At 40.2% G+C, this 19,759-nt stretch overlaps 1 protein-coding gene across 1 annotated transcript in view; it reads left to right on the top strand.

Annotated features, from left to right (window-relative positions):
- The window catches only part of syn3 (synapsin III), a 112,755-nt gene that overhangs the window by 75,907 nt on the left and 17,089 nt on the right, over positions 1–19,759 (top strand). The window contains 3 exon segments of the mRNA XM_029461503.1: positions 14,118–14,180; positions 18,445–18,587; positions 19,646–19,720. Of these exon segments, the coding sequence (XP_029317363.1) occupies positions 14,118–14,180; positions 18,445–18,587; positions 19,646–19,720 (281 nt within the window).

The following is a 19,759-nucleotide window of genomic DNA, read 5'->3' as shown; positions in this document are numbered from 1 at the left end:
AATGTGGCATCATTAAAACAACATTACAATGTTGAGAAAATAATAATAATATTTATTTTGCTAAAAAGTGATACTAAAAGATACAGGATTAGCAGGATTTATTTTTTTTAATAATCCAGATTATATCTCAGTTAACTGCTGGCGGCAGTTCCATTTCCAACTGGTGCAGTTGTTGAACAGTTGGGGTGTCTCCCGGCCGGGAGCAGGGAGGAGTCAACAGTTAATGACAATAAAGTAAATAAAATGTGTTTTCACATACATGACCGATCTCATAATCCTCTGGCGGAGATAATGATAATGAATGCTAATATTGCTCTGTGATGTGTTAGCATGTCCAACTGCCCCCAGTGGCAATACATGATTTGATTTTTTTATTTTGAGCCGTGTTTCTGTGTATAGACAATTTCTGACAGTTTTCAGCTGTTCCTACAATTAACTGCAAATACTACGTTGAGACGCCACAATGCTAGCTCGCTACATCCCTCCAGCTATTACAAGAAACCCCCAACTGGCAAACTAATTATTGTGTTAGAAAGAAAAGCCAGGCTGGAGAAAGTGTGCCTTTCATACCTTATCGGCAGAAAAAAACCAAAGGAAGCTGACATTAACATTATTGGTCACACTGTTTGATTGACAGGTCCCTGGGAATGCAGTATCAACAGTGATAGGCTTTTAATTCTTTTTTAGACTAAGACTCAGATAACAACTTAAACTGTTTTGAGAAAGGAGTGCAAGCTGAGAAGTGTGTTTACCCATACTGCTCTATAAACCAGTGTGTTATTCCTTTTTAGCATCATAGCGTGCCCTATTAGTTTGCCTCCAGTAGAGTTCATTTGGAAGACACAGTAAATCATTACTTCCGTCTCATCTGCTCAGAAAACTGTAAAAAGCCAGTGTTTCCCAGAAAGCTGAGCAGCGGAGGGATGGCGTGTGTGTGGGAGGACGACAGAGAAAGTTAATTTAGGGAAGATTGTAGAGAAAGAACCAGTGAGTCACCAGCAGGTTAGAGGTTAAGGGTGTCAACAGGGTCCACAGGGTGCTGACGTCACACAGTAGGAGGGTTGAGGAACTAAATTTAGAAATTACATCACACTGTCAGGACATCCCTGTCAGTTGTTTCCTCTTGTCTAAGCATTTAGAGTTTTATTCCAAAACCATTTGAGAGTTAGGTTATCTTTTAAGAGTAGCATCATGTCATGTTTCTGTAGGAAGTGGAAAATGCTACAGAAATAACCAATGGACGCTGATGTTTTAAAGCTGCACTTGTTAATATTTTTTATATCAACAATGGATCAAATGACCATGTGTAATGTGTAAGGTCTCCAATATGCAAATCCATAGAGAATTATCACCCAACACTGCAGTTAGTTCTATGCAGCGTTTTAGTGACTTTTAGTTTATTGTTTTGGTTCAGTTTTACTAATCTACAGGTAGTTATTTTCAGCACAAAAAAAGCAGTTAAACAAAGTCAGTGACTAGGTTGTGAACACAGCGGAGCAATTAGCAGATAAAGAGTAGATATTTGGTTGGCGGAGAGCAAAACAGAGCTAAAAGGAAAGCGAATATTGGACACACAATTCTAGGTTTACTAGAATAAGAAATGCCAAAACAACGGTGATAATATGTCAGCGTGGTGTTAACAGCTTGTAATGTTGTCCCCAAAAGGCAAACACATTTAATGCAGGTTTAAAGTAATTTAAAGTACTTTGGGGACCATTGTTTCAGATCACTAAAACTTTTCTTCTAGATTAATATCAAAACATGACATCATGTGTCTGCATTTGCTATGCTGCCCACAAGACAAATATAAAATACACCAATCTCAATGGAGAGATCCCACATACTTCACCAATATTTGTTTTGAGCTATGATATACTGTTGTTGGGAGTGTTTTCTTTCAAAGCTCTTCTTCTGGATGGCTTAGTGTTTTCTGTGGTAAGTGATGAACCTTCCCCTGGCTGAGACCAGAGGGTGTGGGTTTTGTTGACCAAAGTTGACCATGATTGGCTGGACAAACCACATTTATTTTTACGGCCGGAATCCCCCATTAACCGGACAGGAGAGACTACACACACATTTATGCACAGCATGGAAACACAGTCACATAGCGTCTAGTTCAGGGGTCTTCAACATTTTTCAGGCCAAGGACCCCCAAACTGGTGTAGGGTGGAGCAGGGACCCCCTACTGTATATATATATACACAGCGGAGGAGGGAATGTGAAGCAAAAAAAATATAAATAAATATAAAAAAAATAATAATATATATATATATTTGAAATAAAAATAGCTTTATCTACAAACAATTTTGCGACCCCTGCAGTAGCTCCGCAGTAACTGTTGGAGACCTATGGTCTACTTAAACTTGCAGAGGGGATCTATCCCGTTACCCGACCCACTGTTGTGGTCAGGACCCCCTAGAATATGGCACAAGATGATTGTAAGGGGTCCCGAGATTATTACTGCAGCAGAAAACAAGTAAAAACTAAATTATGCTATGCAAAATTACTTTAAAACTTTTTTTTTTCATACTTTGCTTTTTCTCACTGTTTAATTTAATACTGTATAGTTCAGGCCTGTAGTTATCAGGATATCTCTACTTAACACATCTATGCAAAATCTGGTGAATCATCGGATTGGATGAAGCAAGCACTTACCATTTAGTGTGAATAGCGCCACCACATGGCTATTTAACAAACTGTTTACATTACGGCTCATGGCTAACTCCTAAAACATGAGGCATAGAAGCACAAATAAACTGGATTTGTTTGTTCAAGACAATTCTGAATATATATGAATATGTCTTGATATACTAGTAGTTGGATGTTGTGCAAAAATAAATAGATATATAAAAAAAAAAAAGTAAAGATAAATAAACACTCACAAATTGCGACACATTTCAACTAACCTTGTTCTTTTTTGACACAATTCGGCCTTTAGTTATCGAAGAAATTGAGACTCCCATCAGCCAAACAGATTGATTACCCAATGTGTATTTAGATACAAATCCAGTTGGAGATTACAAATGTATTTCATTAAAATATGTTTACAGGATTGTACAGCCTGATTGCTTTCTATTTATTTATGATAACTAACTTCATCCCAGTCATTGCTTTCATATGGCTGTAGTGTATTACTGCTGTAGAGTACCGCCCATTCCTGCAGCTTGCACAACCGGTTTAAATACAGACTAGGTTTTCCACATCCAGCCGTTCCAAAACATCTCCCTCCTTGATGTTTCTCCTCTCTCCTCCCGATGTACCTATGTGTCTTAATTGAAAACAGTGGCGGTGCTGACATTTGGGCTGAGCCCTGGTTTGCACTCGGCAGATTTCCGTTGCTGACGCCCTTATTGCCTCATGTATGCCTTCATTCCCTGTGCCTTATCCGTAACAGAGGGCTGGAATACTTTTTTAAATATGATCTAATACTGTCATGTTGTCAGTATTATCTATTTTCCAGAATGCAGCTTCTGTGTTTGCATCTGTTGCACTTTCTGGTTAAATTTGCAGCTTCTTCTTCTAACCTCTAAATCAGGTTTTCAAAGTCTTAACACCGTGTGCCTCACTTGTTCCCCAAAATGTTTTTGTCATTCACATTAATGGTCTTACTTTAATTTGGCTGCTAATCATGCCAATTGACACCCTTAAATATCCTAAATTAGCTATTAGTAGTTCCTGTTAACAATTTACCAATGGATCTACAGACAACTATCACAGGATTACTTTCAAACAGAAGAGAAAGGTCTGAAGTTAGAGTGAGCGTCTTTTTCTATGATTTCTAAGCAGATTTATTGTTACGACTCGGACACAGGGAAGGAAGACTCAATTGCACGACTCCAGACACAAAGGTAGTGTAGAATAAACAAAAGTTTACTTCCATAAATCAAAACAACAACTGAAAACACTCACTAGGAGGATATACAAAGTACTCTGAAAAAACACACTGGTACTTGGAACACTGGTACTTGGACATGCTATGACAAGGATATGACCAGACGAACTGACACACGACAAGGGGAGACAGGACAATTTATACAAGAGGTGAGTGGGAACAGGTGGAAACAATCAGGGGCGAGGCAGACGCTGACGATGGAGGGACATCACACCAGGACAGGAAGTAAAGGGATCTGGGTTGAGAAACAAGAGGTAGGTACAAAATAAAACAGGAAGTGACAAGACAACATGAACAACTCAACAAATTCGACGAGACATGACATTTATGGACTTTTATTTAAGATGAACATCTGACATACTATTGTCCTCAGAGAGTTTGAGTCATATTGAATCTAAAGACATCTGTATCATGTCTGTGCGTTCATATTTGACTGAGTTATGAATCCTGAAAAGGAGTGTGGTTTTTTTTAAGCAAATTGAATTCTCTCACGCCCCACTGGGGAGGCAGGCTTTTATTTTGAAAACCTCTGTTCTAAACATATGCATAAACCCTGGTGAGAATGAATGATTTCAACCATTAGCTCTATAATAAACAATTTACAGGTGAAATAAGTTCACTGTTGGATTATCTGAACAGTATAACTATCCATTCTGCCCGTTGGTGAAGTTCTGTAGAGACAGGTTATTGAGGCAGGAAGGAATTACTCAAGGATATTTTCTTGGAAACCACGTGGTGACAGAAAAACGTCAAGAGCTAGCAGCAATGTGTGACCCTGACCTCTGACCTTCCTGTGTACACACATATAGAAATGGGTTGGAGAGAATGAGAAGTACCAGAAGCAATTAATTTGACCTCTTTTCTGCCTGTTTAGGTACACTTTAATCCATCACGTTGCTCACAGATGCAGGTTTGGATCCATCACTGTTTTCCGCAGCATCACTGAGCTGAAACGATTGAGTGGATGATTCCATTCAGTCCTTGGATCATGTGACAGGGAATCCAAAACAGCTCACAGTCACCTCATTTCTGCTCAGCCTTTTCCGAGACCTAATACTTGCAGGAGTCGCTGGAAAATGGGAAAGAAACATAACTTTTCCTTTTAGACGGAGAGGAATGTGGCACAGCGTTGATGGTTTTTGCAGGATTGGCTCGCCCGAGGCCCGTCTGTCCTTTTTCTTCTGAAGCAGGAATGTAGGTTAGTGAATTGATTAGCGCTAATAAAGCCTGTCCAGGTCCCTATTACTGCACGACCGCAGAGAAGCTGGGCTGAAACAGTCTGGACATGTACTTAACACTAACATTCACACAAATCTCTGTTTATATAAAATGAATAGACTAGACTCAAGTAGTGGCTGTGTTCTGTTATTAAATGATATTGGTTAACCATCTGTAATATTAACCACCTGTGAGATCACAGAGATATTACAAAAAAATATCTCGCCTAAGATCAGCGTTTGTCAGAATCAGACAGCTTAATGGGGGGTTTATAGTGTGTGTAGAGGTTATGGTGTAGACGTTGAACCCCACATTGCTCGCGAAGGGTTGAATTATTACGATTCATCCTGAGGGGACCATAAATGTCTATACCATATTTCATGGCAATCCATGTGGAAGTTGTTGACCTACTGACCAACATGATACCATCCCTAGAGTTCATAAGTAGATGCTGCCAGTTTACAGTCTGTAGTTGAATGAAACATCCACAATGAGACAGACAGTTATGGCAACTTACACAAACAATCAACACAAATCTATTTCTTGATTTTGGTGTCATTGTTTGAGATCTGTATCTGTTGCTTTTAATAGGTAACAAACCAACCGTTGCAGTTTCATTTCCCCAGAAAGCAAAGACCCTTTCATTAGTGTAAAAGCCTGACAGTCATGCATTTGTATTGACTGGCTATGGACTGTATCACTATCGTGGTTTGAGTAAAGTGGCAGTTTTCTTCTTTCAAGATAAAGCGTGATACTGGACAGCACGTTTCCTCCTCTCACAGTCACTTAGCATTTTGTGATGATACAGCAGGTGGCTTTGACCACCAGAAGACGCCACGGACCATCTCCGTCGCTTCTCCATCAGCACCTCGGTGTTGTCAGGAAAGCACCCGCCTTGGAAACTTCCATCCTTTGGATTAAGTTGTGTTATCCAGACAGCTGTCTTCTTTATGGAAGTACACCAGGACGGACCCTAATGGAAGCCAGGCGAGCTTAAATTCCACAACAATAATTACCATGCCCCATTAGAAGGCCTTTGCTGTATACACTTTGACACAATGGGCAGCTTCTGTTAGTTTGAGGCGGATGTTAGCACAGGGGGGTTACCATGACAACACTTACAAGTTATAGGGGCGTATCCAGGAACTACTGCTTGTGTCATGCTTGTGTCACTTTTAGTTTTGGAACATGTGTAAACATTTGTTTTGAAGGTTTACAGTCAGAGGAATTTAGCCTGCATGTGTTTTGTTTTTTCTGCAAACTCATTTCAGTTCAGCTTGTATACAAATTGAGATCAACCCCTCTTCATCTGTCATTTTAAATTACAAATATTAAAACACCACAATTATAATTCTTACCTTTGACATTTTGGGGAATTTGCTTATTTGCTTTCTTGTTCAAAATTAGATGGAAAAATCAACACCACTCTGAATCTGAATCAGCCGGTTAGCTTAGTTTAGCATAAAGACAAATACGGCACAGCTACTAGCACATCTAAAGATGACTAATTAACACACTCTAGTTTGTTTAATCTGTACAAAAATCATAGTGTATAAATGGCAAGTTTTTGTTTTCAACTTAGTAGTGATAATAAAACTCCCGCAAAGAAATAGTCCAACACGTTAGACCCAGATAAAATCATAACTTGCCATTGTTACACTTTGTTTTTTTCTTCATGTAACGAAGATATAAACATTACTTAGTGAACTTTAGAGGGGCTCATAGGCATATTGTTTACCAGCACCCATAATGCTCCTGGTTTTTAATCTTTATGCTAAGCTAAGCTAATCATCTTTTGGCTGTAGCTTCACATTTAGCGTACATAAGGGTGGTATTGATCTTCTTGACTCACAGCAAGAAAGTGAATAAGCAAAAATGTCGAGTCAAGTTGAAACGTATGTTTATGTAGCTATGTATTATGATACAAAAAGATGCTGTAAATACAATACAATGTTTATTGCAAATGTTTGGTGAAAGAGGCAAAAAGTTAATGATTGAATCTTTAATGTGATGAAAGTTAGTTCTTCCAATCACAGTCTATTGTTGACCATACCGGGTGCCTGTAACCATGATACGGTTATACTCCCTTGATTCTCCAGTTGTATTGCTCCATATATGTTCAGACAGTTCAAACGCTACACCTCCACTTAATGTCGTCAAAAAAACTAATCTGCACTTCTTAGCTGTTGTACCGTTCAAAGCCTGCACTCCTGCCTCAAACATCTACATGCAACACTTTCAAAGAGCGCTGAAGCCATTCCTGTCAGGTGTATGAATTCAGTCAGTAACTTAGCCGGGACGTGCATGATAAACATTATTGGTCTCTTGAGGCTCACTTAATCTGCAGGCAGGGTTTGATGTGGGCTGGCTGTCTTTGGTCCCACTGCGGGCGGACTCTTGAAAAGGATTCTGGGTCAGGGTCCCCTGCTCTCGTCGTCTGCCCAAACCATTGCGCCTCATGTCTTCCCCTTGATGTGGCAGGTTTCAGTGGCCATAATAAAAATTAAGAGATCATAAATGCAGGATGGGCGCACCATGTGTTGTTGGATAATGCATGTGCCCCCAAAGAATGATCCAACTCCCACTGCACTGCTCTCCACACACTTTTCATTTGAAGAATTGTGTGAGCAACCCATTTTTGCTTGGCTGTATGTTCAATATTCCCTGGAGTTTTACATTATTTTACTTTAAATGTATGAATTAAATTAGAAATCACAACCATTTTTATCACCCCATATATCACAAACGGTCTATCATCAAAAAGGGACTGATAGTGTTGCGGTACTCTACTTTAGAAATACACATATGTTTCATGATTTTCCCTCCATACTTGTGACATATTACATATACTTGTGTATATTTACCTACTTTGTGACATGCTGTAGTAATTCAGTGTAGTGGAGGAGAACTTCGTGTTCAATTGCCTGTAGCAGTTGAAGGTCACAGTTCTTTTAAAGATGCACTAATCAATATTTTGATAGAAACGATATTGACTTTCATTTACCAGGTGGCTAAAACCTGTCCATATGAATGCTGATGTTGCTCCTTGTCTGCTGGATGTTTGCCAGTGACAGTTAAAATCAATTAATGCTGCTTTTAAAGACATAGTTATGGATTTATACTAACCCCCCCAAAGCTGGCCCATGTGTGGATTTTTGTTGGTATCATTATGCTTTAAGAGAAATATAGAGATAGCGCATGTGAATGCCTTAATGTTGGTGGGATTGGAGTCTGTATAACATTTAAACCGACTTTAAAAAAAAAAGAAATTGCGAGTATATAAAGGACGTCAGCTAGTAGGGATGTTTATATTTGTGATTTGTTCTAATACAGTATGTGAAAGGGGTGAAAGAAATGCACCTTGTTTGGGCCTACAAATATGTCATTAATGGATAAAGTCCTTCTATCATGGTACCTTTTAAGTTTTAAATGCGCACAGATGGACCTGCAAACTTCCAGTCCATGGTGGATATACTTTTTTGGAATTGGAATGTCACATGGAGGTGTTTGGTAGTAAGTAATATATGATCTACCTCCGACACTGACCCGAGCAACAATCCTATGTGACTCACTTACAGAAAGCTTTGCATACACAGCCAGAGGAATGGATGGACTTGTGGGGGTGGATAGGCTTCCCTGAAGTATTTCCATTTTGTGCCAGGCCTGGTCGTCTGGCACATTTATTGTAAATGAAGGGAGCCTGTGTGTTACGAAATAAAACCAAGACTGGTGAAATCACCCACGATATAATTAGCTTTTTTTAACATGTGACTTCTTAATGTCTTTACCACACTGGATGCCTTTTACAGATTTCTGCTGGGAACAAAAGGCATAGTGGTGCATGTGCAGCTTGGATGAAACAGTGAGCTTAAGTTTAAAACCAAAATGTCCACAATTGAGATCTTAAGTTTGCTAATGGCCGCCAAGGTTTTTTTAAGGATGGAAACTTGTTTTGTTGAATAATCTCGTAAAGAATATCAATCACTATAAAATAAAGACTTTCCCCATAAAACCTTTTTTTTGTTCTGTTGGAATATAAACTGTTCCACAAAGACAGAAATACATCTTCTGAATAAACTTGGTGAACTTAAAGTATTATCTCCTTTGTGCTTAAGCTAACAACATTGCTAGCTGACACTTAGCATAGCTTGTATACCCCTTTGGTGACTCTTTACTGAATGAATTATGTACAATGATGTACAATCCTGAGAACAAAATGTCAGTATAAAAATATAAAAAGAAGAAGCTTTGAGAGCTTTTTTGACTTGTATGTTCTTGGTTTGCTAGGGTGTTAGCAACATCTCGCAATTTGTCGCATGATTAGGACCGTGGCAGTCATTTAACATAAAGTCGATGTTTTATAATAACCAGATAATTGAATTTGAATGTTCCATGAAACAGAAGTTGCAAAAATGTCTGTGTATGTTGTCAATTATAGTTCTTAAAAAGAAACAAAATTCGGAATTGGCAAAAAATCGCAATCTGCAGGTCAGACTTTTAATCTTTAAATAGCAAACCGGAATCGGCCGAGAATATTGCAATGGGGGCATCTGCAGATGCGTACGTGATGAAAGTACGTTGCATAAGTAAGTTATGTAACTTAAAATAAATCAACGTTGAGTTTTAGTTTCACACAGGATTTTCACAGAGGAGACCGCTGTTCAAGTCCTGAGTTTGTTCGACCCACCCATCCAGGCAAACCTTCTCGCTCTTTAACTACATCACCTGACTATCTCCTTCACTCTCTGACTTAATTACTACGGCCACTAGAGGCTGCCCTGCAAATCCAAAACTGACGCCAGAGGGGTGCTTGGACTTGTCATAGGTTGATGCGTAAAGGGCCACTGACAAAAGTGACGTATTTGACAAGTTATTAGCTCTGGAAGTAGTCTCTAGGTCACCAATGAATTTAGCTGTGCCACTTTGTGGTGTGATCAAGCTTTAAAACAGCCAACATTCAGACCATGGAACAGCATGAATGAACTTGCTGACAGTCTGGCTCAGGGATTTCTTTATGGCTTTACGTGTGATATAACTAATGTAAATGTTCTTGAACTGAGGCAATCTTATGTTTATGTTCTATGAGTCCCTCGGAAAACAACGGTGAGCGCATGTCTCCGTCTGACGGTCTAGTTTCATCAGGGGCAGAGGATGTGGTCGTCTCCCTCCAACATGTGCAGCGTCTGCCGTCATTGCCACACTGATGGGAATGGCTGGGAGGAACATGTCCAGACAGAGTGGGTGGCTAGAGCCCCTTCCACCCAAAACACTCAAACAGACATCCACACTGTGCTACTGCTGTGCTCTTCTCAGATACTCGCTAAACCTCAGGCATCTTATCATTTGTCATGTGACGCTCACACGTAACTGCTGGAGAAGTTTCGAACTTCTGACTGGCCTCTTAAAGCTTAGTGTTTGGAAAACCTTTCCTCTTGTAAATCCACTATCTTTATGAAGAATGTTTGATTGTTACTGTCCCCTTGAATATTTAGTTGCAGGGACGCATTACAGTCAATGGCCTTCTTGCTTGTTTCAGGGACTTTTTGACTATATTCTGGTCTTCAGCAGTGAAAAACATGGTCACTTTCATCGAAGCTGGGTAACAGACTATTCCAGGCAAAAATGGGCTGGTGGGTGTTACTCAGACTCTATATACAGTGTAAACTGTTTTTCTGTTCTGCAACCTGACCCCAGATTTGCTGTGTGGGTTACTTAATTAAACACATTAATTTGTCGATAGGAAACATAGAGGCATACAACTGAAGTAGTTAATGGTTTATAAAAAAGTAGATTTTGGAATGATGCTTCTTCAAAAAAAAAAAGGGCCTCAAGATCGGATAGTAAAGCAGTACTCACCTGAAGGCCCTTATCGTGTCAGTAGTTATCGTGCTTATTGGTGCATGTTCCCAAACAGATTTGCTCAAACCACTTCACACAAAGTAAACCTGGAGCTTTTCGGAGCTCCTGGACATCCGGTGTCAAAACACACTTAAGACGGAAAGTCAACACTTTAAAGTCCTCTAGACATGTGAAGGCAATTTGACGAAACTAAACTATTATAGTATTTAAAAAAAACTAGTTGTCATTGTTTCATTTCAATCCAGTTTGCGAGTACAGAGCAAAAACTATAGAACATGTGTCACTAGGACTACCAACATCCTAATAATTTGGTTTGTTTTAGTTGAATTGTAGTTCAAATGTGCTATATTCTTCCAGTTGACGTGTTCCTCACTTCACTCAATGCTTCATACATGCAGAACAGCACTTTGGGTGGATAACAAAGTGGACTTCTTGATACAATCTCACCTCCCTTCTGTATTCTGGCACTTGTGAAGTGATAATGGGGATAATTAGAGTACACTTTATCTTGGCAGCGTGTCGGCCAGCTCTGTACTGTCAAAACCTGTCAACAGAAGCGCTGCTCCAGCCCTCAAGCGGCTCGATGTCTGTTCGAGGCTCTGCGCAAAACAAGCTGACAGCAACATTAGGATGTACAGCCCTGTCAACCGTCGGGGAGTGTTTGGATGAAGTGATAGCAGCTGTTCAGGCGTTCCCTTCCTCCTCGCAGATCTGAGTTTACAGGATATCTCCATGCATCATCTGGCCTCGCACCTGAACATATTCTGTTACTGTGTTTATTTCATTCGTGGGCTTCCCCTGGTGGTGCCCGCCGAGTTAATCACTTTGTGTAAACATCTGCTGCTGGATTTCCTCACCAACAGACCCCAACATGTGCGGGTTGGAAACAGCACCTCCAGCACCATTTCTCTGAGCACCGGCTCCCCACAGGGCTGCGTTCTGAGTCCACTGCTGTTCACCCTGATGACCCACGACTGTTGTGCCACGTTCAGTACGAACCACATCCTGAAGTACGCGGACGACACAACAGTGGTGGGACTCATCAGGGACAACAACGAAATGGCCTACAGGGAGGAGGTGAAACATCTGACAGACTGGTGTCACACCAACAACCTGATCCTGAAAGTTGACAAAACAAAAGAGATCATTGTTGACTTAAAAAAAAAGCAGCACTGTCACACACCACTCCTGCTCAACGGCTCAGCAGTGAAGACTACAGACAGCACAAAGTTCTTGGGGGTGCAACTCACAAACAGTCTGACCTGGTCCCTTCACACCTCCTCACAGCAGCACCTGCACTTTCTGCGCAGGTTGAAAAGAGCACAGCTCCCCCCTCCCATCCTCACCACGTTCTACAGAGGCACCATAGAGAGCATACTGACCAGTTGCATCTCTACCTGGTCTGGAAACTGCAACACCTCAGACTGGAAGTCTCTGCAGAGAGTGGTGAGGACAGCGGAGAGGATCATCGGGACGTCTCTTCCTTCCATCAGTGACACTGCTAATAAACGCTGCCTTACCAGAGCCCAGAACATTATAAAAGACCCCACTCACCCCCACCACGGCCTGTTCTTCCTGCTGCCCTCTGACAAGAGGTTCCGCAGCATAAGGAGCAGAACAACCAGATTCTGCAACAGTTTCTTTCCCCAAACCATCAGACTGTTGAACCAGAAATAACTTTTCTCTTGAGCAATGTGGTGTGAATTCCACTCTAAGGAACTCTTAAATGTATATATTTTATAGAGTGTATATATGTTATTTATATAAAGTACATTTATATTTTAAGTACACATTTTATATTTATGCATCAGCACCACGACACTTTTAAATATTTTATGACCAATTACTCAGTCACTTTTACAGTAAGCCAGGACAACGAAATTTCATTTGAATTGTACATTGTATAGTCTCGAAATAACAATAAAGTTTTTTGATTGATTGAGTGATTGATCTCCCATCTGCATTATCTTTGTGAAAAGTCAACATGCATGTAAGCATTCAGATTGTTTCCAAACGGGGAAAAAATGAGCCTTGCACAAAGGTCACGTCCGTCTTAAAGTATACTGAAACCCATACTGAGCACGAGTGCAAACCTCCATGTAAAAGGTGGATGATTATCTATGGAAGTGCAGTATCTGTATTTAAACATCAATAAATTATCAGAAAAATAGTGATTATTCTTTATCATAATTGCTGTAAACCTAACCGAAGATCCCCCTATAGACCCTGGGTTTGCTGCCTAAGAGCTATTAGTGAGGAAAGTACTTTTGAAACTGGAAAAGTCCCTCTTAGATTACGTGTCATTTACAATCATATCAGTGGATTTATCAAGGGGCGTTTAAACCACAGGGAGGTTTGAAGTAATCTGTTGATGTTTCATCCACTTCAATTCCATAAACCATGAGAAATAGCATGTTTGCGGTCTGTCGGGTTTGTCCAACCCATCCCAATGAGCTGTGGTCTTCCAGCCAGATTCCCAGAACCTCAATATTTTGTGTAATAAACCAACATTCTTCCGACTCCACCTCATGCCTTCTAACCTGAGCAGCTTTAAGTTCAGCGGGATGGCATGAGAGCAGATTCTTTACAAGGCCATGGTTCTGGACACTTCATGTACACATCCAAATCAGTTGAAAAGGAAATAGTTTATTGCTTTTGGTTGTCTCTCAAAGTGGTGTTTACCACATGTTTAAGAACAGTTCTGAATGTTGACACCACGAATCCCTGAGTTTCCAACTTTTAACATGCAGGTTCTAATGTGAAGGTTAAAAAATTAAATGCATATGGAGCCAAAGCATGCAACACATTTTTCCTATTTTCAAGTCAACCGCCAGTGACCAGAACCTCATCACAACCTTTGATATGCGTTACTTTTCTAGTATTTTATAAACCACAGAGAATTACCACTCAAATCTGCAGTTCCCCTCAAGAGCAATTTAGTGCCCTCTTCACAAATTAAAAAAGTGCATTCAAAAACTGAGCTACGACCTGTGGATGGCCTGGGAATTTTAGTATTTTCTTTGGCACTCACTTTGTAGAGGAGTGCTATGTAGATGCCAAGACACCAAATGCAATCTCCACCACCCATCGATGGAAAGACCAAGGTTATCACACCCAACTAATAATCTGATGTTGTTCTTGTCTGCAGGTTACAACCCCTTCCTACCCTGTGGTGGTCAAGATGGGCCACGCTTACTCTGGCATGGGAAAGGTGAGTTCCTTGAAATACACAGACAAAAACCTTCACATACATTTGTTTGTGCTTTCATCTCCGTCAGAACCCAAAGTTCAAACCACAGACTTCCAATGCCTTATGTCCATTTAGCTTCATATTAAGCAGACAAATATGAGTTTTATTCTGCTTCTTTGGCAAGAAAGCGATGAACCTAAATCATCATGAAAAGAGTCTGTGTCACACTTGCAAATACCGACTTTTGCAGACAATCCCACAAATTCAGATTTGCACCCACACCAGCTCAGATTACAGGCTCACACACAGATTTGTCTGGATTCTAGTCGTGCGAATCAAACATGTGATATTATCACAACAGCTTTGACTGGTCTGCGGTTCAGGGAGCAGACAAGAGATTGAAAAACCTAAACCCGTTTGTTCTAGTTTGTGCAGACCAGTGCACATCTTTAAAATCAGTCATGATGGTTGAATCACAGTTATAATCAGGTTGTTCCTGGTTTACTCTCACTGAGCGGATATCTGATTGTTACAAAAGCAGAAGAGCACACGGGCAGACACACCACTGATAAGGTCTATGCACAATCTACCGCTAGTTTTACTTTTGATGTTCTCTTATGCAAGTCTGGTCGATTAAAGGTCTCAGATGTTGTTACTTGGAAATAACTGTAGAATTATGTCTATCATATCTGTTAACTACATACTGAGCAATTAACAGCATGGAGCATTTGTTTCCAAAATGGGTCAAGCAATACAAAAGTTCACACACTTATTCTCCCAACATTTAGTCCCTCTCTCTCCTGCCAGTTGTTTGGATTCACAGGGGGAGACACTTACTATAGGTCTTTTACCCACGTCTGTCTGGATGGGCTTGGTTTCCTGTTCAGGAGCCAGACATGCTATAGAATTTCCCCTAAGGCTTGAGGGGAACTTGGCAGGCCCTTGTAGAGCAGGACCTCGTTTAACCCCTCAGACCTCACAGAGCTCTGAGAACGGACAGGACCTTGTGGGATTTAGGTCATTTCTGTTTCGTTTGCTTTTGACAGAAACCTGATACCACATTTACTTATCCAATCAGCACATACATAATATGATTATTAGCCTTACATTTAAGGGGCACTTTCATTAGGACCATTATCATTATCAAAAATAAAATATAATACAAAATTCCTCTTAAAAATATAAAGTTGAGCTCAGAAGCAATAAAACACACCCTCGCTCAATTTCAAGGGTTTTACTGCTACAGCCGTACATGGTATGGTATGATCAAGCAGCCATCTCCGGGGCTGAGCAGTGAAGCCTATGCGTAAGTGCCAACATTTGCAGTTCATTAAATGTCCACTTGAGGCGCCAAATAGAGTCAGTCTCAATGTTAAAATGCCCAACTTTACAGCAGAAATAAACAACCTGGTATAAAAAATAGTTTTGGTCTCTATAGCTTAATTCCCTAGTCATGACAACTGAATTTTTGTTGTCATGACGACCGGATGGACACACTTCACAACGACTCTTCAGAAACCTCTACAACGTCTATATTCTATACAGTCTGTTAAGTTTTTTCACAATTAAGCACTATATGACCAGGAAACGTGTTTGTTTTGTGACAGCTCTAATAGACAATAAACAATGATACAAATATAATATATTGTACAGAAGAGGCTTGAAGAGGTCCGTGCGACGGGGGGCGTGCTTTTGTGCATGCGTATTTTAGTTCACCCCTCTCCTTTCCTCCACTCTGTCTCTGACTGTAGGTGTGTGTCGCCACTTTTCTCGAAGTACAGCGGAGGAGGGAATGTGAATGCGCAAAGCAACAAAAAAAGGCTTTAAAAACTGGGGCTGTGCTCCCCTTTCACAGCACAACCCCCTTTACCAAAATTAAACATTGAATTCTTAAGCAAAAAAAACACACTGTTGCTCACTTACAGGTTTTGCTGCTGCAGCCTTACTTGGTCTGCTATGACAACTAGCTAATGGTGGATAATATTAGCTAATTTCAGCAAACTTTAGGTAGATATTTCTGTGTAACTGATATTACTCACTTTATTACCCTGCTTCGCTCTGTGCTACTGTCACACTGCATTTTAGCATGACATATAGACATGATAAAACATAGTGTAGCAGTCGCACAAGTGTACCAATGCTATAACATGAGCAAACTGATTCAGTAATGCCAGTTACACAGTTATATATAAAGTGTGCTTACATACATGTCGACACATTAATGTCAAGTGCACAGTAGCCAGGTATCGTGAATATGACGTTACAATCCAAATGTCCCGTCAAATTCAGGTTTAAACAGGGATTCGTCAGCAGCAAGTCCAACTCACATTCGTTCGTCCGCCCATTACACAGTACTCGGTAAACCACTGCCCTTACATTAGCTAACCGTAACAAATTAAGCTACAGACCGAGTAAGACTGTAGCAGCCAAAACTTGTGTACTGAAATGAGAGGGGTTGTGTTTTATTTCCTATTTGTTTTAGAAAATAAAACATTATTTGTTGTTATATTGCCCCAAGGATATAAGCTATTAGCCAGTGTTACCCTCTACTTGTATGCTAACTGGGGTTCATCCACTGAAATCTGATATATGAAGGACTTACCACTAACATGATCAAAAACTAGAAATGAACATTGACAACATTAGCTTTTCTAATAACTGAGGTTCAATCCAATATGGATACCAGAGTGTTTGCTTTATGTACTCTTGGCTTCAACTCTAAGATAAATTGTTCTTACATTTAAATTATTTTCATCTGACTTTATCAGCTTGAGATATAAAATATATTTATTAGTCTGCCCTCTGAGCTCCTTTGAGAAACTAATTTTTGTTGCTGTATAATAGTTTTTTATGTGGGTTTCATCAAAAGCGTTTTAATTTGATAACCCATCAAAGTGACAACACTGTTTATTGGACCACATAAACCATCAAAGACCCCCACCCTTCTTTTAAATGTTACGTTTTTGGTGAGGGTTGCATCATTTTTAAAAGCTCCTTGGGATTCCTTTGTTCCACCCGGACAATTTGTACCATTAAACCATTATAAACACGGCATTAAACTCTTTCCTAAGACCTCACAAATCGTCACATGTAGATGAAAGTGTCCAATTTTCATTTGCGCTGTCCATTCAATGCTCAGTATGCTCAGTATGACAGCAACAGCATGACACTGAACTGTTTTTACATAGAGAACTTATGACACCACTTTCTTTTGAGATAGTACTTTAAACCTTTTGACTGTGTTCAAACTGTAACTTTGTATCCCCAAGTTCTATAAAATCAGACTCCGTGTCTTAAAACTTACACACATCTTAGAAGCCTTTGGTTTGGACGTAACTGGCTGTATATTAGTATCTGATGCAAAACTAGTGTACCCTGTACACATCTAGAAAGGATATGAAGCCTAGTTTAGATCAACAGACAATCACATTTCCATTCAATTTTAGAGTGAGTTGATGACCTTTACACCCACTAAATGAACTTAAACTCAGGTTCAGAAGAGCAAAAGAGTGAGTGATGAGTTGAAACCCCCGAGAAAAAACCAGGGCTTCCTCTTTCTGGTTTGTCTTTTTTCATGATCCGTTCCCACCACTTCCACTGTGTAGAACTGGGATAATAGCAGTGAGAGGGATGGTGATGAGTGAATGGAAGCTCTGGACTGAATCATTTTGCATTTCAGACACTGAGTTCTGACAGTTTGTCATACATGAAAGCTGATTAATGAGTTTGTTTGCCAGGATGCCACATTTCCCATGAGCTGATGGAATACACCTCATGAATCTGTGTAGAAAAGAGCACCACCTACAGAAATATCTTCCATTATAAATCCTAAGAAGAAGAAGACATCAGAGGAAGGCCAATGAGATTTTCTGTATCCAAGATAGACTGTAGATAGAAATAAATAAGGGTCTTGGAGACGACCACTGAGGGGCAATTAATTGTTTCCTTCCTAAGTTTCAAAGTCACACCTCATCGTTACCTAATTATCTCAAAGTTATATTGAAAAATACCTTTGAGTTTTATGTAATAGCCGTTAGTGTTGATAGGTTCCCATCGCGTCATTTACCCTTCCGTCTGTGTGTACAATGTACAGTCTAATCACTCGATGGGAATGAGGTGACGTAGTTCAAAGCCGCCCTTGGCAATGTTTCCACCCAGGGACCCTTCATTATCCCACCAGTGTACAAGTGTAAAATTCCTGTGGGATTCTAAGCGGCCACCGGCAACCTTTGACGGAACACTTTTTTTATTAGCCGCTCACTAACGAGTGGCGTCTCTCCCGCAGATCAAAGTGGAAAACCAACAGGACTTCCAGGACATCACCAGCGTGGTGGCTTTGGCCGGGACCTATGCCACCACCGAGCCCTACGTCCAGTCAAAGTACGATATCCGCATCCAGAAGATCGGCAACAACTACAAGGCTTACATGTAAGACGTGTCACACCGCCAGCATCGTGCATTTGACAGTAGGAGCCAAGAATGTCAAAGAGTGTAACTTTATGTAGGTTCCATCACACATGCGCTAATACCATTGAATTTATATAGCGCTTTTCGAGACCTCAAAGCCGCCCTACTATTGTAAAGCGTTTTGGAGATTTTGAAAAGCGCTATATAAATTCAATTTAGTTTCATAACTTTTCTTGGTCGTACAGTAATGTAGTAAAGCTGCAAGAAACTCTGTGTGAGGCTTAAAAAAGTAATAAGAGGTAACATGTAGCCATGGCTGATACTTGAAAAGGCTGATACACGAAAAAGGCTTGTACACTTTAAAACTTTTACTTTATTATTTATAAGATATTTGTTTCCCAAAACGGGTCCCATTGCACCCATTGGTGCCTTCTTCCAACAGAGCCACAAGATTACTTAATTCAAATTTTCTATGGTACATTTTCTTTATAACATTTTACCACATACAAAAAAATTCTATTAATCCATTTTTAGATTTCATTTTCAAATTTGTCAAAACAAAAGAAAAAGACATTAGCTTCAAAATGGCTATGGTAAAAACCCTGGTTTTATTATATTTTTTTAATGAAGAATTGCTTTTTTTGCTAGATTCTGAGCTGTCTGTACTCTCACAAAGTCATGGTCCCATTTCTCCCCCAACCCACACACACCCATTTGGAAGCAAGAGACCTTGTTCTGTAAATCCAGCCAAGCGTATAGCAACAAAGAATATGAGTCAACACCCTCTTAACTCTGTCCGTGTATCTTAACAATTACTTGACCAAAGGCAAAGAAACAGTGTGGCCCAGCCTTACCTCATTCTATTTCCCCTGGCCTCACCATGAAAGCATGTCTTAAAATGGCTCTGACACAAACATAATGTACTGTAGGTGTGGATGGCTATCATCATCACTGATGAACAGACGATAGCTTTTCCCTTAAGGTTTTCTATTGTGAGTGACTAAGTCTTGGTGGAGCGCTGGAGCTTTCTACCCGGGGGCAGGTTGATTCATTTCTTGATGTTTTTCTTTGATTTGCAGGAGAACGTCCATCTCTGGGAACTGGAAGGCTAACACGGGCTCTGCCATGTTGGAACAGATCGCAATGACGGACAGGTGAGATGACTGAGAGATATGGTGGGGAAAATGACGACC

Source organism: Cottoperca gobio, chromosome 23, assembly GCF_900634415.1.
Source record: "Cottoperca gobio chromosome 23, fCotGob3.1, whole genome shotgun sequence".
In the NCBI taxonomy this organism is placed as follows: Eukaryota; Metazoa; Chordata; class Actinopteri; order Perciformes; family Bovichtidae; genus Cottoperca; species Cottoperca gobio.
Note: the sequence above shows the minus strand (reverse complement) of the source record. Positions and strands in the feature narration are given on the sequence as shown.